General features: G+C 42.2%; 1 protein-coding gene across 1 annotated transcript in view; it reads left to right on the top strand.

The window, feature by feature from the left end:
* LOC120026128 (netrin receptor DCC-like) overlaps window positions 1-26,269 on the top strand; it is a 177,344-nt gene that overhangs the window by 22,056 nt on the left and 129,019 nt on the right. Inside the window, exons 2-3 of the mRNA XM_038970949.1 lie at window positions 8,544-8,703; window positions 23,342-23,496. Of these exons, the coding sequence (XP_038826877.1) occupies window positions 8,544-8,703; window positions 23,342-23,496 (315 nt within the window). The remainder of the gene's footprint in view (window positions 1-8,543; window positions 8,704-23,341; window positions 23,497-26,269) is intronic.

The raw sequence follows: 26,269 nt of genomic DNA, 5'->3' as shown, positions 1-26,269 counted from the left end.
TATTTTGCCCCCCCAGTTCTTTTTCCACAAAACTTCATCTAAAACTGTTGAATGGGTTTCCTGTAAACAATAGATATTATAATCCTTCTCTTTTATCCAGGTAAATACTGATCGTCTTTTCTTATTATCTGCTAAGCCATTACAATTGTAACTGGCTATACTTATTTCACCACTTACCATAATGAGACACACCTTTCATTCTTTTAATCAGAATATATTTTTGTAAACGTACTATTAAAAAGTAACATAATGATTGAGTGTCTATATAGTTGTACCATGATATTTGCATTTCTACTAAGTAAACCTCCAATTGGTCCCTACTATTCCACCCGCTAAAAGGCCTCATCTCGAGATGGCTTGTCATCCCAATGCCCGGTAGACCACCCTCGACCCCCTGTATCCCATAGCCCTGAACCGACTGGGATCCATTCTTTGAAAAGAGCATACAGTGCCATTTACCGAATTGAAGAAGATCAATTACCATATGCATTTCCATTGCCCTCACCTCGATTTGTATTATATATATCTGTGGATCATCCTCTATTGTCCCTAACATCTTTTACTTCTTCCTTCGCAACAGTTGTGGGATACACACATACACCCACACACACTCAGCCCTTACCCCCACACAACCATAAGCTCACCTTCTCAACAATTGCACCATCCCAGAGCCCAACTCAAGATGGGTCATGATTTACAAATGCACTTGCAGTTGCAGCAATTAAAACATTTTAGAAGGGCATCTATTTTCAATAACTTTTCAATAAGCTTAAAAATGAGATGCTATTTAAAAAGTTTTTCATTTTTGGATTTTAAATCCAAATTGACTGACATCAATTCAAATTGACCCCAACACTGACACACACACACACACACACACAGACACACACACACACACACACACACATACACACACACACACACATCATCATCTCTCTCTCCTAAATGCAGACTTAACAATGCACCATTATCAGGGTGCAAACACTCTTTCATCGTTGTTCTAATGGCCATGGTTTACACTCTTTCATCGTTTTTCTAATGGCCATGGTTTACACTCTTTCATCGTTGTTCTAATGGACATGGTTTACACTCTTTCATCGTTGTTCTAATGGCCATGGTTTACACTCTTTCATCGTTGTTCTAATGGCCATGGTTTACACTCTTTCATCGTTTTTCTAATGGCCATGGTTTACACTCTTTCATCGTTGATCTAATGGCCATGGTTTACACTCTTTCATCGTTGTTCTAATGGCCATGGTTTACACTCTTTCATCGTTGTTCTAATGGACATGGTTTACACTCTTTCATCGTTGTTCTAATGGACATGGTTTACACTCTTTCATCGTTGTTCTAATGGCCATGGTTTACACTCTTTCATCGTTGTTCTAATGGCCATGGTTTACACTCTTTGCAGGAAAGGAGATATTTTACATTCAGTTTTTTTCTCACCCTTTGGTGTGTCTGCCACCTCCTCCTTCTCTTACACCTTGTATATCGTCTATGTCCAGCAGCTGAAAATCTTTGGTCTGATCAATTGACTTCGCAGAGACTTTCAAATAGGAAAAGTGGAAAATGGGTTCACATCACTCCCCCTCTTCCGTCTTTCTAGTCGTCCCAAATGGCCCCCTATTCCCTAGATAGACCCTGGTCAAAAGTAGTGCACTATATAGGGAATATGGGGCCATTTGGGAAGTAGCCTACCTCCCTCCCTCCTTCCTTTCCCGACAGAGGCTTAAGGCTTGTCTAATAGCTCTACTCCCAAAGTGTGATGTGTGGAGGTCAGTGCAGTGGAGCAGTCGAGTTTCACCCAAATGGCACCCTATTCTCTATGGGCCCTGGGTCAAAAGTAGTGCACTATAAAAAGGGAATAGGGTGGGATTTTGGGACGTATCCTAGCACTCTAGCAGCTGTAGCAGAGTATTGACGTACTGTACGGTACAAGACAAAGCATTTAAACAATATCCACAGGATGCACCTCTGACCTCTGACCTTTTGTCTCGGGGAGTTTGGACAGATAAATTGGATTTTTACGACCACCTTTATCAAAAGACAACATCTTCTCACCCCAGTAAATAGATGTGGGGGTGAAGATGTTAGTCCGTGGAAAATCTCACCTTCTTTCTTTTCAGATATATTTTGTATGAAATGTGTTCATACGTTATGTTTCCTTGTGGTACTAATACCCTAGACAGAGATTGTGTTGTGCCAAGTGTGTGCTGTTCTTCAGTGAGTTAACAGGGTGAGGCTGGTGCTTCTGACACTCATTCCCTGACGACGTTGTGTGTTAAGCTGTAAGGCTGGTGAGTGTGACATGGGCTGGTGTGTGTGTGTGTGTGTGTGTGTGAGGTTAGCGTGTGATATGACCATATTCTGCATCAGAGCATTATCAGAGGTGAGACAAGCCTGTCAGCTTCTTTTTGGACTGGGCCTCAGTCAGCCACAGTTTCTACCTACAGTATTAGAGTTACCACATCTGGTCTGACACCTAGTGTTGCCTCTCTACCTACAGTATTAGAGTTACCACACCTGGTCTGACTCCTAGTGTTGTATTAGAGTTACCACACCTGGTCTGACACCTAGTGTTGTCTCTCTACCTACAGTATTAGAGTTACCACACCTGGTCTGACACCTAGTGTTGTCTCTCTACCTACAGTATTAGAGTTACCACACCTGGTCTGACACCTAGTGTTGTCTCTCTACCTACAGTATTAGAGTTACCACACCTGGTCTGACACCTAGTGTTATCTCTCTACCTACAGTATTAGAGTTACCACACCTGGTCTGACACCTAGTGTTGTCTCTCTACCTACAGTATTAGAGTTACCACACCTGGTCTGACTCCTAGTGTTGTCTCTCTACCTACAGTATTAGAGTTACCACACCTGGTCTGACACCTAGTGTTGTCTCTCTACCTACAGTATTAGAGTTACCACACCTGGTCTGATACCTAGTGTTGTCTCTCTACCTACAGTATTAGAGTTACCACACCTGGTCTGACACCTAGTATTGTATTAGAGTTACCACACCTGGTCTGACACCTAGTGTTGTCCTTCTACCTACAGTATTAGAGTTACCACACCTGGTCTGACACCTAGTGTTGCCTCTCTACCTACAGTATTAGAGTTACCACATCTGGTCTGACACCTAGTGTTGCCTCTCTACCTACAGTATTAGAGTTACCACACCTGGTCTGACACCTAGTGTTGTCTCTCTACCTACAGTATTAGAGTTACCACACCTGGTCTGACACCTAGTGTTGTCTCTCTACCTACAGTATTAGAGTTACCACACCTGGTCTGACTCCTAGTGTTGTCTCTCTACCTACAGTATTAGAGTTACCACACCTGGTCTGACACCTAGTGTTGTCTCTCTACCTACAGTATTAGAGTTACCACACCTGGTCTGACACCTAGTGTTGCCTCTCTACCTACAGTATTAGAGTTACCACACCTGGTCTGACTCCTAGTGTTGTATTAGAGTTACCACACCTGGTCTGACACCTAGTGTTGTCTCTCTACCTACAGTATTAGAGTTACCACACCTGGTCTGACACCTAGTGTTGTCTCTCTACCTACAGTATTAGAGTTACCACACCTGGTCTGACTCCTAGTGTTGTATTAGAGTTACCACACCTGGTCTGACACCTAGTGTTGTCCTTCTACCTACAGTATTAGAGTTACCACACCTGGTCTGACACCTAGTGTTGTCCTTCTACCTACAGTATTAGAGTTACCATACCTGGTCTGACACCTAGTGTTATCTCTCTACCTACAGTATTAGAGTTACCACACCTGGTCTGACACCTAGTGTTGTCTCTCTACCTACAGTATTAGAGTTACCACACCTGATCTGACACCTAGTGTTGTCTCTCTACCTACAGTATTAGAGTTACCACACCTGATCTGACACCTAGTGTTGTCTCTCTACCTACAGTATTAGAGTTACCACACCTGGTCTGACACCTAGTAGTGTCTCTCTACCTACAGTATCAGACTATTCTGAGCTCCTAGTGTTGATCCAGTCCCACTCTGACAGGCATTACTTCTCTTTAGTTTCAATGGGGCAAGATGTTGGTTATAGCTTTTATGGTTTTAGTTAGCCCATATGATTAGAGTTAGCCTTTATCATTATAGTTAGCCTTTATCATTATAGTTAGCCTTTATGTTATAGTTAGCCTTTATGTTATAGTTAGCCTTTATGTTATAGTTAGCCTTTATCATTATAGTTAGCCTTTATCATTATAGTTAGTCTTTATAATTATAGTTAGCCTTTATCATTATAGTTAGCCTTTATCATTATAGTTAGCCTTTATGTTATAGTTAGCCTTTATCATTATAGTTAGTCTTTATCATTATAGTTAGCCTTTATCATTATAGTTAGCCTTTATCATTATAGTTAGCCTTTATGGTCATAGTTAGCCTTTATGTTATAGTTAGCCTTTATGTTATAGTTAGCCTTTATCATTATAGTTAGCCTTTATCATTATAGTTAGCCTTTATCATTATAGTTAGTCTTTATCATTATAGTTAGCCTTTATCATTATAGTTAGCCTTTATGGTCATAGTTAGCCTTTATCATTATAGTTAGCCTTTATGTTATAGTTATCCTTTATCATTATAGTTAGTCTTTATCATTATAGTTAGCCTTTATCATTATAGTTAGCCTTTATGGTCATAGTTAGCCTTTATCATTATAGTTAGCCTTTATCATTATAGTTAGCCTTTATCATTATAGTTAGCCTTTATGGTTATAGTTAGCCTTTATCATTATAGTTAGCCTTTATCATTATAGTTAGCCTTTATGTTATAGTTAGCCTTTATCATTATAGTTAGTCTTTATCATTATAGTTAGCCTTTATCATTATAGTTAGCCTTTATCATTATAGTTAGTCTTTATCATTATAGTTAGCCTTTATCATTATAGTTAGCCTTTATCATTATAATTAGCCTTTATCATTATAGTTAGCCTTTATGTTATAGTTATCCTTTATCATTATAGTTAGTCTTTATCATTATAGTTAGCCTTTATCATTATAGTTAGCCTTTATGGTCATAGTTAGCCTTTATGTTATAGTTAGCCTTTATTATTATAGTTAGCCTTTATCATTATAGTTAGCCTTTATCATTATAGTTACCCTTTATCATTATAGTTAGCCTTTATGTTATAGTTAGCCTTTATCATTATAGTTAGCCTTTATGTTATAGTTACCCTTTATCATTATAGTTAGCCTTTATCATTATAGTTAGCCTTTATCATTATAGTTACCCTTTATCATTATAGTTAGCCTTTATCATTATAGTTAGCCTTTATGGTTATAGTTAGCCTTTATCATTATAGTTATCCTTTATCATTATAGTTAGCCTTTATCATTATAGTTAGCCTTTATCATTATAGTTTAGCCATTATGGTTATAGTTAGCCTTTATCATTATAGTTAGCCCTTATCATTAAAGTTAGCCTTTATCATTATAGTTAGCCTTTATCATTATAGTTACCCTTTATCATTATAGTTAGCCTTTATGGTTATAGTTAGCCTTTATGGTTATAGTTAGCCTTTATGGTTATAGTTAGCCTTTATCGTTATAGTTAGCCTTTATCGTTATAGTTAGCCTTTATGATTATAGTTAGCCTCTATCATTATAGTTAGCCTTATGATTATACAGTGGGGCAAAAAAGTATTTAGTCAGCCACCAATTGTGCAAGTTCTCCCACTTAAAAAGATGAGAGAGGCCTGTCATTTTCATCATAGGTACACTTCAACTATGACAGACAAAATGAGAAGAAAAAAATCCAGAAAATCACATTGTAGGATTTTTTATGAATTTATTTGCAAATTATGGTGGAAAATAAGTATTTGGTCAATAACAAAAGTTTATCTCAATACTTTGTTATATACCCTTTGTTGGCAATGACAGAGATCAAACGTTTTCTGTAAGTCTTCACAAGGTTTTCACACACTGTTGCTGGTATTTTGGCCCATTCCTCCATGCAGATCTCCTCTAGAGCAGTGATGTTTTGGGGCTGTTGCTGGGCAACACAGACTTTCAACTCCCTCCAAAGATTTTCTATGGGGTTGAGATCTGGAGACTGGCTAGGCCACTCCAGGACCTTGAAATGCTTCTTACGAAGCCACTCCTTTGTTGCCCGGGCGGTGTGTTTGGGATCATTGTCATGCTGAAAGACCCAGCCACGTTTCATCTTCAATGCCCTTGCTGATGGAAGGAGGTTTTCACTCAAAATCTCACGATACATGGCCCCATTCATTCTTTCCTTTACACGGATCAGTCGTCCTGGTCCCTTTGCAGAAAAACAGCCCCAAAGCATGATGTTTCCACCCCCATGCTTCACAGTAGGTATGGTGTTCTTTGGATGCAACTCAGAATTCTTTGTCCTCCAAACACGACGAGTTGAGTTTTTACCAAAAAGTTATATTTTGGTTTCATCTGACCATATGACATTCTCCCAATCTTCTTCTGGATCATCCAAATGCTCTCTAGCAAACTTCAGACGGGCCTGGACATGTACTGGCTTAAGCAGGGGGACACGTCTGGCACTGCAGGATTTGAGTCCCTGGCAGCGTAGTGTGTTACTGATGGTAGGCTTTGTTACTTTGGTCCCAGCTCTCTGCAGTTCATTCACTAGGTCCCCCTGTGTGGTTCTGGGATTTTTGCTCACCGTTCTTGTGATCATTTTGACCCCACGGGGTGAGATCTTGCGTGGAGCCCCAGATCGAGGGAGATTATCAGTGGTCTTGTATGTCTTCCATTTCCTAATAATTGCTCCCACAGTTGATTTCTTCAAACCAAGCTGCTTACCTATTGCAGATTCAGTCTTCCCAGCCTGGTGCAGGTCTACAATTTTGTTTCTGGTGTCCTTTGACAGCTCTTTGGTCTTGGCCATAGTGGAGTTTGGAGTGTGACTGTTTGAGGTTGTGGACAGGTGTCTTTTATACTGATAACAAGTTCAAACAGGTGCCATTAATACAGGTAACGAGTGGAGGACAGAGGAGCCTCTTAAAGAAGAAGTTACAGGTCTGTGAGAGCCAGAAATCTTGCTTGTTTGTAGGTGACCAAATACTTATTTTCCACCATAATTTGCAAATAAATTCATGTGATTTGTGATTTTCTGGATTTCTACAATGTGATTTTCTGGATTTCTTTTTCTCATTTTGTCTGTCATAGTTGAAGTGTACCTATGATGAAAATTACAGGCCTCTCTCATCTTTTTAAGTGGGAGAACTTGCACAATTGGTGGCTGACTAAATACTTTTTTGCCCCACTGTAGTTAGCCTTTATCATTATAGTTAGCCTTTATCATTATAGTTAGCCTTTATAATTTAGTTAGCCTTAGGATTATAGTTAGCTTTCATTCCATATATATCCCAGTTTTGATGAATCAATGGCATATGTTGTCCATAAGTAATGCCTTGATGTCAAACAGTAACATGACTGTATCAATACATTCCTTTAATGATGGCATGTCCGTCTGAACATGTCTGATCTCATTCCAGAACATACATGGCTTCAGATCCATACATTTATCATGTCACCAACATACAGTCAACAGGATATTCAGTGTTACATCATATTACATACAATGTTACGGTATATTACATACAATGTTACGGTATATTACATACAATGTTACGGTATATTACATACAATGTTACGGTATATTACATACAATGTTACGGTATATTACATACAATGTTACATCATATTACATACAATGTTACGGTATATTACATACAATGTTACGGTATATTACATACAATGTTACGGTATATTACATACAATGTTACGGTATATTACATACAATGCTGTAACCACCGCTTTACATTCAGCTACTCAACTTTAAACATATCTCTCTCTCTCTCTCTCTCTCTCTCTCTCTCTCTCTCTCTCTCTCTCTCTCTCTCTCTCTCTCTCTCTCTCTCTCTCTCTCTCTCTCTCTCTCTCTCTCTCTCTCTCTCTCTCTCTCTCTCTCTCTCTCTCTCTCTCTCTCTCTCTCTCTCTCTCCTCTCTTTAACTGCTACTGTATCTTCTGAATGACACTTCTACTGCACTGTATTAAACTATCTTTACTGAAAATAATGATATTGTCTATGATCTTCTTTATCACTTGTTCTTCCTTTCTTTCCTTATCTTCTCATTCCATCGGCCATACTCCTCTTGTCTTATTCATTCCCTCCCTTGTCCTCGTCCTATTCTCCCTCCCTCCCTCCCTCCCTCCCTCCCTCCCTCCCTCCCTCCCTCCCTCCCTCGTCCATGTCCTCCTTCCCTTCTCTCCTCCTCTTCTTCCTCCCCATCCTCACTTCCCTTCCTCCCTCACTCCCTCGTCCTCGCCGTCTTCCTCCCTCCCTCCCTCCTTCCCTCCTCTCCTCCTCCTTCTCTATCTCCTCGTCTTCCCTTCCTTCCTTCCCTCCCTCCTTCCTAAATAACTAACATACCTACCTAGAACCAGTAGTCAGCCCAACACCAGCTCCTCAGGTCCCTAGCCCTGAGTCCCCTACTTCTTTGACTTACTCCTCTCCTCCCCCACCAGTTGTCCCCAGCTCAGGTGTCCTCCTCCCCTCTGCTCCCCGTGACGTGGCCCCTGTCCTAGTGTCCAGCCGTTTTGTCCGCCTCAGCTGGCGCCCCCCGCAGGAGACCAGAGGAACTGTCCAGACCTACGGCATCTACTACTCCCAGGACACGGTCAACAGGTAGGTTAAATACTACAGGGTCAACAGGTACGGTTAAATACTACAGGGTCAACAGGTACGGTTAAATACTACAGGGTCAACAGGTACGGTTAAATACTACACGGTCAACAGGTACGGTTAAATACTACACGGTCAACAGGTACGGTTAATTACTACAGGGTCAACAGGTACGGTTAAATACTACACGGTCAACAGGTACGGTTAAATACTACACGGTCAACAGGTACGGTTAATTACTACAGGGTCAACAGGTACGGTTAAATACTACACGGTCAACAGGTACGGTTAAATACTACACGGTCAACAGGTAGGTTAAATACTACAGGGTAAACAGGTACGGTTAAATACTACAGGGTCAACAGGTACGGTTAAATACTACACGGTCAACAGGTACGGTTAAATACTACACGGTCAACAGGTACGGTTAAATACTACAGGGTCAACAGGTACGGTTAAATACTACAGGGTCAACAGGTACGGTTAAATACTACAGGGTCAACAGGTACGGTTAAATACTACACGGTCAACAGGTAGGTTAAATACTACAGGGTCAACAGGTACGGTTAAATACTACAGGGTCAACAGGTACGGTTAAATACTACAGGGTCAACAGGTACGGTTAAATACTACAGGGTCAACAGGTACGGTTAAATACTACAGGGTCAACAGGTACGGTTAAATACTACAGGGTCAACAGGTACGGTTAAATACTACAGGGTCAACAGGTAGGTTAAATACTACAGGGTCAACAGGTAGGTTAAATACTACAGGGTCAACAGGTACGGTTAAATACTACAGGGTCAACAGGTACGGTTAAATACTACAGGGGCAACAGGTACGGTTAAATACTACACGGTCAACAGGTACGGTTAAATACTACACGGTCAACAGGTACGGTTAAATACTACACGGTCAACAGGTACGGTTAAAATACTACAGGGTCAACAGGTACGGTTAAATACTACACGGTCAACAGGTACGGTTAAACACTACAGGGTCAACAGGTACGGTTAAATACTACAGGGTCAACAGGTACGGTTAAATACTACAGGGTCAACAGGTACGGTTAAATACTACACGGTCAACAGGTACGGTTAAATACTACAGGGTCAACAGGTACGGTTAAATACTACAGGGTCAACAGGTACGGTTAAATACTACACGGTCAACAGGTACGGTTAAATACTACACGGTCAACAGGTAGGTTAAATACTACAGGGTCAACAGGTAGGTTAAATACTACAGGGTCAACAGGTACGGTTAAATACTACAGGGTCAACAGGTACGGTTAAATACTACACGGTCAACAGGTACGGTTAAATACTACACGGTCAACAGGTACGGTTAAATACTACACGGTCAACAGGTACGGTTAAATACTACAGGGTCAAACAGGTACGGTTAAATACTACACGGTCAACAGGTACGGTTAAATACTACACGGTCAACAGGTACGGTTAAATACTACAGGGTCAACAGGTACGGTTAAATACTACACGGTCAACAGGTACGGTTAAATACTACACGGTCAACAGGTACGGTTAAATACTACAGGGTCAACAGGTACGGTTAAATACTACACGGTCAACAGGTACGGTTAAATACTACACGGTCAACAGGTACGGTTAAATACTACACGGTCAACAGGTACGGTTAAATACTACACGGTCAACAGGTACGGTTAAATACTACACGGTCAACAGGTACGGTTAAATACTACAGGGTCAACAGGTAGGTTAAATACTACAGGGTAAACAGGTACGGTTAAATACTACAGGGTCAACAGGTACGGTTAAATACTACACGGTCAACAGGTACGGTTAAATACTACAGGGTCAACAGGTAGGTTAAATACTACAGGGTCAACAGGTACGGTTAAATACTACAGGGTCAACAGGTACGGTTAAATACTACAGGGTCAACAGGTACGGTTAAATACTACACGGTCAACAGGTACGGTTAAATACTACAGGGTCAACAGGTACGGTTAAATACTACAGGGTCAACAGGTACGGTTAAATACTACAGGGTCAACAGGTACGGTTAAATACTACAGGGTCAACAGGTAGGTTAAATACTACAGGGTCAACAGGTACGGTTAAATACTACACGGTCAACAGGTACGGTTAAATACTACAGGGTCAACAGGTAGGTTAAATACTACAGGGTCAACAGGTACGGTTAAATACTACAGGGTCAACAGGTACGGTTAAATACTACAGGGTCAACAGGTACGGTTAAATACTACAGGGTCAACAGGTACGGTTAAATACTACAGGGTCAACAGGTACGGTTAAATACTACAGGGTCAACAGGTACGGTTAAATACTACACGGTCAACAGGTACGGTTAAATACTACAGGGTCAACAGGTACGGTTAAATACTACAGGGTCAACAGGTACGGTTAAATACTACAGGGTCAACAGGTACGGTTAAATACTACAGGGTCAACAGGTACGGTTAAATACTACAGGGTCAACAGGTACGGTTAAATACTACACGGTCAACAGGTACGGTTAAATACTACAGGGTCAACAGGTACGGTTAAATACTACACGGTCAACAGGTACGGTTAAATACTACAGGGTCAACAGGTACGGTTAAATACTACACGGTCAACAGGTACGGTTAAATACTACAGGGTCAACAGGTACGGTTAAATACTACACGGTCAACAGGTACGGTTAAATACTACAGGGTCAACAGGTACGGTTAAATACTACACGGTCAACAGGTACGGTTAAATACTACAGGGTCAACAGGTACGGTTAAATACTACACGGTCAACAGGTACGGTTAAACACTACAGGGTCAACAGGTACGGTTAAATACTACAGGGTCAACAGGTACGGTTAAATACTACAGGGTCAACAGGTACGGTTAAATACTACAGGGTCAACAGGTACGGTTAAATACTACAGGGTCAACAGGTAGGTTAAATACTACAGGGTCAACAGGTACGGTTAAATACTACACGGTCAACAGGTACGGTTAAATACTACAGGGTCAACAGGTACGGTTAAATACTACACGGTCAACAGGTACGGTTAAATACTACAGGGTCAACAGGTACGGTTAAATACTACACGGTCAACAGGTACGGTTAAATACTACAGGGTCAACAGGTACGGTTAAATACTACACGGTCAACAGGTACGGTTAAACACTACAGGGTCAACAGGTACGGTTAAATACTACAGGGTCAACAGGTACGGTTAAATACTACAGGGTCAACAGGTACGGTTAAATACTACAGGGTCAACATGTACGGTTAAACACTACAGGGTCAACAGGTACGGTTAAATACTACAGGGTCAACAGGTACGGTTAAATACTACAGGGTCAACAGGTACGGTTAAATACTACAGGGTCAACAGGTACGGTTAAATACTACACGGTCAACAGGTAGGTTAAATACTACAGGGTCAACAGGTACGGTTAAATACTACAGGGTCAACAGGTAGGTTAAATACTACACGGTCAACAGGTACGGTTAAATACTACAGGGTCAACAGGTACGGTTAAATACTACACGGTCAACAGGTAGGTTAAATACTACACGGTCAACAGGTACGGTTAAATACTACAGGGTCAACAGGTACGGTTAAATACTACAGGGTCAACAGGTACGGTTAAATACTACACGGTCAACAGGTACGGTTAAATACTACAGGGTCAACAGGTACGGTTAAATACTACACGGTCAACAGGTACGGTTAAATACTACAAGGTCAACAGGTACGGTTAAATACTACACGGTCAACAGGTACGGTTAAATACTACACGGTCAACAGGTACGGTTAAATACTACAGGGTCAACAGGTACGGTTAAATACTACACGGTCAACAGGTACGGTTAAATACTACACGGTCAACAGGTACGGTTAAATACTACACGGTCAACAGGTACGGTTAAACACTACAGGGTCAACAGGTACGGTTAAATACTACACGGTCAACAGGTACGGTTAAATACTACAGGGTCAACAGGTACGGTTAAATACTACAGGGTCAACAGGTATGGTTAAATACTAAACGGTCAACAGGTACGGTTAAATACTACAGGGTCAACAGGTACGGTTAAATACTACAGGGTCAACAGGTACGGTTAAATACTACAGGGTCAACAGGTACGGTTAAATACTACACGGTCAACAGGTACGGTTAAATACTACAGGGTCAACAGGTACGGTTAAATACTACACGGTCAACAGGTACGGTTAAATACTACACGGTCAACAGGTACGGTTAAATACTACACGGAAAAACAGGTACGGTTAAACACTACAGGGTCAACAGGTACGGTTAAATACTACACGGTCAACAGGTACGGTTAAATACTACACGGTCAACAGGTACGGTTAAATACTACATTGTCAACAGGTACGGTTAAATACTACAGGGTCAACAGGTACGGTTAAATACTACAGGGTCAACAGGTACGGTTAAATACTACACGGTCAACAGGTACGGTTAAATACTACAGGGTCAACAGGTACGGTTAAATACTACAGGGTCAACAGGTACGGTTAAATACTACACGGTCAACAGGTACGGTTAAATACTACACGGTCAACAGGTAGGTTAAATACTACAGGGTCAACAGGTACGGTTAAATACTATAGGGTCAACAGGTACGGTTAAATACTACACGGTCAACAGGTACGGTTAAATACTACACGGTCAACAGGTACGGTTAAATACTACACGGTCAACAGGTACGGTTAAATACGACACGGTCAACAGGTACGGTTAAATACTACACGGTCAACAGGTACGGTTAAATACTACAGGGTCAACAGGTACGGTTAAATACTACAGGGTCAACAGGTACGGTTAAATACTACACGGTCAACAGGTACGGTTAAATACTACAGGGTCAACAGGTACGGTTAAATACTACACGGTCAACAGGTACGGTTAAATACTACAAGGTCAACAGGTACGGTTAAATACTACACGGTCAACAGGTACGGTTAAATACTACACGGTCAACAGGTACGGTTAAATACTACACGGTCAACAGGTACGGTTAAATACTACAGGGTCAACAGGTACGGTTAAATACTACAGGGTCAACAGGTACGGTTAAATACTACACGGTCAACAGGTACGGTTAAATACTACAGGGTCAACAGGTACGGTTAAATACTCTACGGTCAACAGGTACGGTTAAATACTACACGGTCAACAGGTACGGTTAAATACTACAGGGTCAACAGGTACGGTTAAATACTACACGGTCAACAGGTACGGTTAAATACTACAGGGTCAACAGGTACGGTTAAACACTACAGGGTCAACAGGTACGGTTAAATACTACACGGTCAACAGGTACGGTTAAATACTACACGGTCAACAGGTACGGTTAAATACTACACGGTCAACAGGTACGGTTAAATACTACAGGGTCAACAGGTACGGTTAAATACTACACGGTCAACAGGTACGGTTAAATACTACACGGTCAACAGGTACGGTTAAATACTACACGGTCAACAGGTACGGTTAAACACTACAGGGTCAACAGGTACGGTTAAATACTACACGGTCAACAGGTACGGTTAAATACTACAGGGTCAACAGGTACGGTTAAATACTACAGGGTCAACAGGTACGGTTAAATACTACACGGTCAACAGGTACGGTTAAATACTACAGGGTCAACAGGTACGGTTAAATACTACACGGTCAACAGGTACGGTTAAATACTACAGGGTCAACAGGTACGGTTAAATACTACACGGTCAACAGGTATGGTTAAATACTACACGGTCAACAGGTACGGTTAAATACTACACGGTCAACAGGTACGGTTAAACACTACAGGGTCAACAGGTACGGTTAAATACTACACGGTCAACAGGTACGGTTAAATACTACACGGTCAACAGGTACGGTTAAATACTACATTGTCAACAGGTACGGTTAAATACTACAGGGTCAACAGGTACGGTTAAATACTACAGGGTCAACAGGTACGGTTAAATACTACACGGTCAACAGGTACGGTTAAATACTACAGGGTCAACAGGTACGGTTAAATACTACAGGGTCAACAGGTACGGTTAAATACTACAGGGTCAACAGGTAGGTTAAATACTATACGGTCAACAGGTACGGTTAAATACTACACGGTCAACAGGTACGGTTAAATACTACACGGTCAACAGGTACGGTTAAATACTACACGGTCAACAGGTACGGTTAAATACTACACGGTCAACAGGTACGGTTAAATACTACACGGTCAACAGGTACGGTTAAATACTACACGGTCAACATGTACGGTTAAACACTACAGGGTCAACAGGTACGGTTAAATACTACAGGGTCAACAGGTACGGTTAAATACTACAGGGTCAACAGGTACGGTTAAATACTACAGGGTCAACAGGTACGGTTAAATACTACAGGGTCAACAGGTACGGTTAAATACTACAGGGTCAACAGGTACGGTTAAATACTACAGGGTCAACAGGTACGGTTAAATACTACAGGGTCAACAGGTACGGTTAAATACTACACGGTCAACAGGTACGGTTAAATACTACAGGGTCAACAGGTACGGTTAAATACTACACGGTCAACAGGTACGGTTAAATACTACAGGGTCAACAGGTACGGTTAAATACTACAGGGTCAACAGGTACGGTTAAACACTACAGGGTCAACAGGTACGGTTAAATACTACAGGGTCAACATGTACGGTTAAACACTACAGGGTCAACAGGTACGGTTAAATACTACAGGGTCAACAGGTACGGTTAAATACTACAGGGTCAACAGGTACGGTTAAATACTACAGGGTCAACAGGTACGGTTAAATACTACACGGTCAACAGGTAGGTTAAATACTACAGGGTCAACAGGTACGGTTAAATACTACAGGGTCAACAGGTACGGTTAAATACTACACGGTCAACAGGTACGGTTAAATACTACAGGGTCAACAGGTACGGTTAAATACTACACGGTCAACAGGTACGGTTAAATACTACAAGGTCAACAGGTACGGTTAAATACTACACGGTCAACAGGTACGGTTAAATACTACACGGTCAACAGGTACGGTTAAATACTACAGGGTCAACAGGTACGGTTAAATACTACACGGTCAACAGGTACGGTTAAATACTACACGGTCAACAGGTACGGTTAAATACTACACGGTCAACAGGTACGGTTAAACACTACAGGGTCAACAGGTACGGTTAAATACTACAGGGTCAACAGGTACGGTTAAATACTACACGGTCAACAGGTACGGTTAAATACTACACGGTCAACAGGTAGGTTAAATACTACAGGGTCAACAGGTACGGTTAAATACTACAGGGTCAACAGGTACGGTTAAATACTACACGGTCAACAGGTACGGTTAAATACTACACGGTCAACAGGTACGGTTAAATACTACACGGTCAACAGGTACGGTTAAATACGACACGGTCAACAGGTACGGTTAAATACTACACGGTCAACAGGTACGGTTAAATACTACAGGGTCAACAGGTACGGTTAAATACTACAGGGTCAACAGGTACGGTTAAATACTACACGGTCAACAGGTACGGTTAAATACTACAGGGTCAACAGGTACGGTTAAATACTACACGGTCAACAGGTACGGTTAAATACTACAAGGTCAACAGGTACGGTTAAATACTACACGGTCAACAGGTACGGTTAAATACTACACGGTCAACAGGTACGGTTAAATTCTACACGGTCAACAGGTACGGTTAAATACTACAGGGTCAACAGGTACGGTTAAATACTACAGGGTCAACAGGTACGGTTAAATACTACACGGTCAACAGGTACGGTTAAATACTACAGGGTCAACAGGTACGGTTAAATACTACACGGTCAACAGGTACGGTTAAATACTACACGGTCAACAGGTACGGTTAAATACTAAAGGGTCAACAGGTACGGTTAAATACTACACGGTCAACAGGTACGGTTAAATACTACAGGGTCAACAGGTACGGTTAAACACTACAGGGTCAACAGGTACGGTTAAATACTACACGGTCAACAGGTACGGTTAAATACTACACGGTCAACAGGTACGGTTAAATACTACACGGTCAACAGGTACGGTTAAATACTACAGGGTCAACAGGTACGGTTAAATACTACACGGTCAACAGGTACGGTTAAATACTACACGGTCAACAGGTACGGTTAAATACTACACGGTCAACAGGTACGGTTAAACACTACAGGGTCAACAGGTACGGTTAAATACTACACGGTCAACAGGTACGGTTAAATACTACAGGGTCAACAGGTACGGTTAAATACTACAGGGTCAACAGGTACGGTTAAATACTACACGGTCAACAGGTACGGTTAAATACTACAGGGTCAACAGGTACGGTTAAATACTACACGGTCAACAGGTACGGTTAAATACTACAGGGTCAACAGGTACGGTTAAATACTACACGGTCAACAGGTACGGTTAAATACTACACGGTCAACAGGTACGGTTAAATACTACACGGTCAACAGGTACGGTTAAACACTACAGGGTCAACAGGTACGGTTAAATACTACACGGTCAACAGGTACGGTTAAATACTACACGGTCAACAGGTACGGTTAAATACTACATTGTCAACAGGTACGGTTAAATACTACAGGGTCAACAGGTACGGTTAAATACTACAGGGTCAACAGGTACGGTTAAATACTACACGGTCAACAGGTACGGTTAAATACTACAGGGTCAACAGGTACGGTTAAATACTACAGGGTCAACAGGTACGGTTAAATACTACAGGGTCAACAGGTAGGTTAAATACTACACGGTCAACAGGTACGGTTAAATACTACACGGTCAACAGGTACGGTTAAATACTACACGGTCAACAGGTACGGTTAAATACTACACGGTCAACAGGTACGGTTAAATACTACACGGTCAACAGGTACGGTTAAATACTACACGGTCAACAGGTACGGTTAAATACTACACGGTCAACATGTACGGTTAAACACTACAGGGTCAACAGGTACGGTTAAATACTACAGGGTCAACAGGTACGGTTAAATACTACAGGGTCAACAGGTACGGTTAAATACTACAGGGTCAACAGGTACGGTTAAATACTACAGGGTCAACAGGTACGGTTAAATACTACAGGGTCAACAGGTACGGTTAAATACTACACGGTCAACAGGTACAGTTAAATACTACAGGGTCAACAGGTACGGTTAAATACGACACGGTCAACAGGTACGGTTAAATACTACAGGGTCAACAGGTACGGTTAAATACTACAGGGTCAACAGGTACGGTTAAATACTACAGGGTCAACAGGTACGGTTAAATACTACAGGGTCAACAGGTACGGTTAAATACTACACGGTCAACAGGTACGGTTAAATACTACAGGGTCAACAGGTACGGTTAAATACTACAGGGTCAACAGGTAGGTTAAATACTACAGGGTCAACAGGTACGGTTAAATACTACACGGTCAACAGGTAGGTTAAATACTACAGGGTCAACAGGTACGGTTAAATACTACAGGGTCAACAGGTACGGTTAAATACTACAGGGTCAACAGGTACGGTTAAATACTACAGGGTCAACAGGTACGGTTAAATACTACACGGTCAACAGGTAGGTTAAATACTACACGGTCAACAGGTACGGTTAAATACTACAGGGTCAACAGGCACGGTTAAATACTACAGGGTCAACAGGTACGGTTAAATACTACACGGTCAACAGGTAGGTTAAATACTACACGGTCAACAGGTACGGTTAAATACTACAGGGTCAACAGGTACGGTTAAATACTACAGGGTCAACAGGTACGGTTAAATACTACACGGTCAACAGGTACGGTTAAATACTACAGGGTCAACAGGTACGGTTAAACACTACAGGGTCAACAGGTACGGTTAAATACTACACGGTCAACAGGTACGGTTAAATACTACAGGGTCAACAGGTACGGTTAAATACTACAGGGTCAACAGGTACGGTTAAATACTACAGGGTCAACAGGTACGGTTAAATACTACAGGGTCAACAGGTACGGTTAAATACTACACGGTCAACAGGTACGGTTAAATACTACAGGGTCAACAGGTACGGTTAAATACTACAGGGTCAACAGGTACGGTTAAATACTACAGGGTCAACAGGTACGGTTAAATACTACACGGTCAACAGGTACGGTTAAATACTACACGGTCAACAGGTACGGTTAAATACTACAGGGTCAACAGGTACGGTTAAATACTACAGGGTCAACAGGTACGGTTAAATACTACAGGGTCAACAGGTACGGTTAAATACTACAGGGTCAACAGGTACGGTTAAATACTACAGGGTCAACAGGTACGGTTAAATACTACACGGTCAACAGGTACGGTTAAATACTACAGGGTCAACAGGTAGGTTAAATACTACAGGGTCAACAGGTACGGTTAAATACTACAGGGTCAACAGGTACGGTTAAATACTACACGGTCAACAGGTACGGTTAAATACTACAGGGTCAACAGGTACGGTTAAATACTACAGGGTCAACAGGTACGGTTAAATACTACAGGGTCAACAGGTACGGTTAAATACTACACGGTCAACAGGTACGGTTAAATACTACAGGGTCAACAGGTACGGTTAAATACTACAGGGTCAACAGGTACGGTTAAATACTACAGGGTCAACAGGTACGGTTAAATACTACAGGGTCAACAGGTACGGTTAAATACTACAGGGTCAACAGGTACGGTTAAATACTACACGGTCAACAGGTACGGTTAAATACTACAGGGTCAACAGGTACGGTTAAATACTACACGGTCAACAGGTACGGTTAAATACTACACGGTCAACAGGTACGGTTAAATACTACAGGGTCAACAGGTACGGTTAAATACTACAGGGTCAACAGGTACGGTTAAATACTACAGGGTCAACAGGTACGGTTAAATACTACAGGGTCAACAGGTACGGTTAAATACTACAGGGTCAACAGGTACGGTTAAATACTACAGGGTCAACAGGTACGGTTAAATACTACAGGGTCAACAGGTACGGTTAAATACTACAGGGTCAACAGGTAGGTTAAATACTACAGGGTCAACAGGTACGGTTAAATATTACACGGTCAACAGGTACGGTTAAATACTACACGGTCAACAGGTACGGTTAAATACTACAGGGTCAACAGGTACGGTTAAATACTACACGGTCAACAGGTACGGTTAAATACTACATGGTCAACAGGTACGGTTAAATACTACACGGTCAACAGGTAGGTTAAATACTACACGGTCAACAGGTACGGTTAAATACTACACGGTCAACAGGTACGGTTAAATACTACACGGTCAACAGGTACGGTTAAATACTACACGGTCAACAGGTACGGTTAAATACTACAGGGTCAACAGGTAGGTTAAATACTACACGGTCAACAGGTACGGTTAAATACTACAGGGTCAACAGGTACGGTTAAATACTACACGGTCAACAGGTACGGTTAAATACTACACGGTCAACAGGTACGGTTAAATACTACACGGTCAACAGGTACGGTTAAATACTACAGGGTCAACAGGTACGGTTAAATACTACAGGGTCAACAGGTACGGTTAAATACTACAGGGTCAACAGGTACGGTTAAATACTACAGGGTCAACAGGTACGGTTAAATACTACAGGGGCAACAGGTACGGTTAAATACTACAGGGTCAACAGGTACGGTTAAATACTACAGGGTCAACAGGTACGGTTAAATACTACAGGGTCAACAGGTACGGTTAAATACTACAGGGTCAACAGGTACGGTTAAATACTACAGGGTCAACAGGTACGGTTAAATACTACAGGGTCAACAGGTAGGTTAAATACTACACGGTCAACAGGTACGGTTAAATACTACAGGGTCAACAGGTACGGTTAAATACTACAGGGTCAACAGGTACGGTTAAATACTACAGGGTCAACAGGTACGGTTAAATACTACAGGGTCAACAGGTACGGTTAAATACTACACGGTCAACAGGTACGGTTAAATACTACACGGTCAACAGGTACGGTTAAATACTACAGGGTCAACAGGTACGGTTAAATACTCTTGAAGATTGTTCCACAAATAAGGTGCAATTAAACTAAAAGTTGATTTACTTAACTCAGTAGAGACCAAATTAATTTCCAGAGTTAAACCATCCCCTGAGACCAAGAAGTTGTAACTCATATGTCTAAAGTTAGGTAATGATGTTCGGTACGGTGGAACGTTTAGTAAAAGGCCTTTATAAATGAAAACATAGCATTGTATTAACGTGACATAAACTAACGGAACTTCGGCGCCGGGAAGAAGAGAAACGCTGATACGGATCCCCAACATAATCAGACATAGAGCGTAGAAATGTAGAAATCTGTTTCTCTGTGACGATATCCGTCGTCGGATGAAGAGTAGTCGGACCAACGCGCAGCGTGGTAAGTCTTCGTGTTATATTTATTAAAACAGAACACTAAACAAAATAACAAAGAGAACGAAAACGAAACAGGCCTGTCAGGTGCAGCAACACAAAACAGAAAACAACTACCCACAAACCACAGGTGGGTAAAAGGGCTACCTAAGTATGATTCTCAATCAGAGACAACGATAGACAGCTGCCTCTGATTGAGAACCACACCCGGCCAAACACCTAGAAATAGAAAACATAGAACAAAAAGATAGATTGCCCACCCCAACTCACGCCCTGACCAAACCAAAAATAGAGACATAAAAAAGGAACTAAGGTCAGGGCGTGACATTCTCAGTTGTCTGATCGATTGCCAGTCCGCTACAGTGTCAGTTTTCCTTGCTTTGGCCAAGGCCGGATTTCTCATCTGAATGAGCTCAGTTAGCTCCGAAACAAAATCAAGAGGTAGATCTATCTTTGACTCTGAATTGTTTAAAAGGGGCGTGTTTATCTGCCAAATGATTAAATATGTAGGAGAACATTTCTAGAGCTCACGGTCGGGGATATAGGAGACCGTGGTGAAATCATAAGTTAAAACCAAAGAGGAGAAAACCTTTCAAAATGTCTCTTCTTAATTAAACTAGGATGAGTATTTTGCTGATTCGTGTCTCTATTACATACTATGGGACAAAGTTCAATAAGATCATATGCAAATACTCCACTAGAAATAATAATTTACCCCAATGTCTTCATCAGAGACAGAACCGTTTAACCATGTTTCCTAGACAACCAGAATGTCAGGACACGAGTCCTGAACACAAATGCACGTTTAGGTACAATAGCCCAAGGCACCTCTGAGATTTAAAGTCATAGTGGTTATTCAGCTCATTCCCATAAGAAATAACAGAGTCATCTGCCAGCTATTTGTTGAGTTAGGTGAGACTTTACCAAGGTCCCTGGCCAACCACTTGAGAGCAGAGCAGACTGAGCATTTGACAGACCTCCCTCAAGTTGCTGGATGCAGGGGGCTGGGGGGGCGGGAACTGGGAGAGCAATATTGGCAGAGCAGTCACTGATCATCACTTTAAATAGTATTTAAAAAAAAATCCATCTCAGGGCCCATCTAGTCAGTGAGGTTTGAATGGGGAAGAAGAGGTGCTGTAATCCCCTGGGATTACCGTTTCTGCAGCAGGGATTATATGGATTGAATGGGATTTTGGAAAGGCCGTCTGATGCCATTTCCAGTGCTTTATTCTGATCCTGTGTAACAGTTCCAATGGTGGACATGAAAGAGTCAGGTGCAGAGAGCAGGGTAATCTCAATCGAGTGGATTTATTATTTCACCCAGAAATAATCACATAAACGGCGACGCCACACAAACAACGGGCGCGTCAAAATACTGTATAATAATAAAAGTAGGACTGAAGTAGGACTGAAATCCACTATAAGGAACACCACCAACACAAACAGAAAAACAAGCCCGCACAAAAGTCGGCGGGCCAACTGGGTTTAAATAACCCCCTACCCTAAACACAAAACAGGTGATACAAATTAGACAAACTCAAAAGAAAACAGAAAAGGGGATCGGTGGCAGCTAGTAGACCGGAGACGACGACCGCCGAGCACCGCCCGAACGGGAAGAGGCACCATCCTCGGCGGGATTCGTAACATCCTGTTTCTCCTTACTGGGAGTCTGTGTCTGTGTCTGTGTATCTGTGTGTGTGTGTGTGTGTGTGTGTGTGTGTGTGTGTGTGTGTGTGTGTGTGTGTGTGTGTGTGTGTGTGTGTCTGTGTGTGTGTGTGTGTGTGTGTGTGTGTGTGTGTGTGTGTGTGTGTGTGTGTGTCTATGTGTGTGTGTGTGTGTGTGTGTCTATGTGTGTGTGTGTGTGTGTGTGTGTGTGTGTGTGTGTGTGTGTGTGTGTGTGTGTGTGTGTGTGTGTGTCTGTGTCTATGTGTGTGTGTGTGTGTGTGTGTGTGTGTGTGTGTGTGTGTGTGTGTGTGTGTGTCTGTGTGTGTCTGTGTGTGTGTGTGTCTGTGTGTTTGTCTACTCTGTCTCTCTGTCTGTTGTTTGAGGGAGCAGTCCGTGGCTGTTGTTGTTTGAGGGAGCAGTCCGTGGCTGTTGTTGTTTGAGGGAGCAGTCTCTATGACTGTGTTTGTAATTACAGGGAGTATTCTGTGTCTGTTGCTGTTTCAGGGAGAGGTCTGTGAACGTGTCGGAGGCAGAGACCCTCCAGATGACTGTCAGTAACCTGAAGCCAGAGGAGACCTACTCCTTCAGAGTGGTGGCCTACAACGACAACGGCCCTGGAGAGAGATCCGAGACACTCAGACTCACCACACAGCCAGAGTGTAAGATCAGTATTCACCCGGAGCAGAAATACAGTACAAGCCTGCTGCAATGGGTGTCGGTGGCAGGGAAGTCAAGCGCAGGAAAGCGAATGATGGCTAGAAGGTCGGTGACGTCGACCGCCGAACACCGCCCGAACAAGGAGAGGGACCGACTCCGACGGTTATACTTGGAGCCTAGTCCCAAATAGGCTCCAAGTATAAGTCATACTGACAAAACTTCACATAGCCAGAACACTGCCCAGTTCATAGTCAACACACAAACCAAATCAAATTGTATTGGTTGAATACACATATTTAGCAGATGTTATTGAGGGTGTAGTGAAATGCTTGTGTTCCTAGCTCCAACAGTGCAGTAATATCTAACAATACACACACATCTAAAAGTAAAAGAATGTAATGAATAAATATATAAATATTAGGATAAGCAATGTCGTAGTCAGTAGTATAAATGTATATATACACTACCCGCTAAAAGTTTGGACACACCTACTCATTCCAGGGTTTTTCTTTATTTTTTACTATTCTCTACATTGTGGAATAATAGCGAAGACATCAAAACTATGAACTAACACATATGGAATCATGTAGTAAGCAAAAAAGTGTTAAACAAATCAAAATATATTTTATATTTGAGATTCTTCAAATAGCCACCCTTTGCCTTGATGACAGCTTTGCACAATCTTGGCATTATCTCAACCAGCTTCATCTGGAATGCCACCTGGCTGCTTTTCCTTCACTCTGCGGTCCGACTCAGATCAAACCATCTCGATTGGGTTGAGGTAGTGGGATTGTGGATGTACACAGCTAATTAATACAGGACAGCCCTGCCTAGTCACAAAACCCAACCAGAGGTAAAGGACTGCCTAGTCACAAAACCCAACCAGAGGTAAAGGACTGCCTAGTCACAAAACCCAACCAGAGGTAAAGGACTGCCTAGTCACAAAACCCAACCAGAGGTAAAGGACTGCCTAGTCACAAAACCCAACCAGAGGTAAAGGACTGCCTAGTCACAAAACCCAACCAGAGGTAAAGGACTGCCTAGTCACAAAACCCAACCAGAGGTAAAGGACTGCCTAGTCACAAAACCCAACCAGAGGTAAAGGACTGCCCACTGCTCAGTCAAAACCAGTAATGACCTGGTGTTCTAATGCAGGAGATGAGCACCAAGTAATGACCTGGTGTTCTAATGCAGGAGATGAGCACCAAGTAATGACCTGGTGTTCTAATGCAGGAGATGAGCACCAAGTAATGACCTGGTGTTGTAATGCAGGAGATGAGCACCAAGTAATGACCTGGTGTTATAATGCAGGAGATGAGCACCAAGTAATGACCTGGTGTTATAATGCAGGAGATGAGCACCAAGTAATAACCTGGTGTTATAATGCAGGAGATGAGCACCAAGTAATGACCTGGTGTTATAATGCAGGAGATGAGCACCAAGTAATGACCTGGTGTTATAATGCAGGAGATGAGCACCAAGTAATGACCTGGTGTTATAATGCAGGAGATGAGCACCAAGTAATGACCTGGTGTTCTAATGCAGGAGATGAGCACCAAGTAATGACCTGGTGTTCTAATGCAGGAGATGAACACCAAGTAATGACCTGGTGTTATAATGCAGGAGATGAGCACCAAGTAATGACCTGATGTTATAATGCAGGAGATGAGCACCAAGTAATAACCTGGTGTTCTAATGCAGGAGATGAACACCAAGTAATGACCAGGTGTTCTAATGCAGGAGATGAACACCAAGTAATCTGTGCAGTTTCACTACAGCTCAGCCCTTTTTACCAGTATAAAGTTCTATTCCATCTAGTTAGTTTTGGTTGTTTTGCTCTGCGACACCCACAAGCTTTTACGGCAGTCGCCTGAAGAGGTCTTCTCACAAAACCGACTGTCCAGACCGAACCGTTGGAGCTTACAAACCAATATCTAAAGAGGACACTTTAGCTCTACGAGGCACAAAAGCTTCATGGGAGTCGTCTGAAGGTAACCCAGTACCGGGCTGTAAAAACGTGCCATGAATAACGGTATCAAACAATGGGTCAAACATAATATCTGTTTGGGCTTCTTGCGGTCAATTTGCAGTCTACAAATGATTTGTAATTATGTTCCGTCCCCCTCCCCGGCCATCCGCTCAAGCAAAAAATGGTCCCGCGGCCGAAACGAGTTGATGATCCGTGGTCTAGACCTGCAGGGTGGAAGGGGCGGTAACGATACATTCCTCATCTGCTGCCCTGTATCCAAACACAGTGTCACACTAGTACACCAGTGGTCTCACACACACACACACACACACATCTACACACACACACACACACACATCTACACACACACACACACACACACACACACCCCGATGTACCAGTACACTCTCACAAAATCATCTCCATCTTTACTCCATGATTCTGAGCAGAGATCAGCTGTAGATTATTCTATATAAGGAGAAGAGTAAAACCCTGCTGAACCAAAGACGGATTTGCCAGCGGATTTTAGAGGGGGTTTAGGGCACATGAAGTCTAATTTAATTCTTTCACTCTCTTTCTTTGTCCCTCTCTATCCCCACTTGTGTTTTGTTTCTTTCTCTGCCCGGTCTGAAGCAGCAGTATACAGGGTGTTATTTCAGCCTGTGGAAGCTGATTCCAATCTCCCCTTGTTCATTCCTTAGCTCTCCTCTCACTGGGGCCTCGTCCATCCGGCCTGCCAGATTACATTGTTCTATAAGACCTTGTGGAGGTGGAAAACATACCATTCAAATACCTGCAGCCCACCT

This window comes from Salvelinus namaycush, chromosome 31 (genome assembly GCF_016432855.1).
Source record: "Salvelinus namaycush isolate Seneca chromosome 31, SaNama_1.0, whole genome shotgun sequence".
In the NCBI taxonomy this organism is placed as follows: Eukaryota; Metazoa; Chordata; class Actinopteri; order Salmoniformes; family Salmonidae; genus Salvelinus; species Salvelinus namaycush.
Note: the sequence above shows the minus strand (reverse complement) of the source record. Positions and strands in the feature narration are given on the sequence as shown.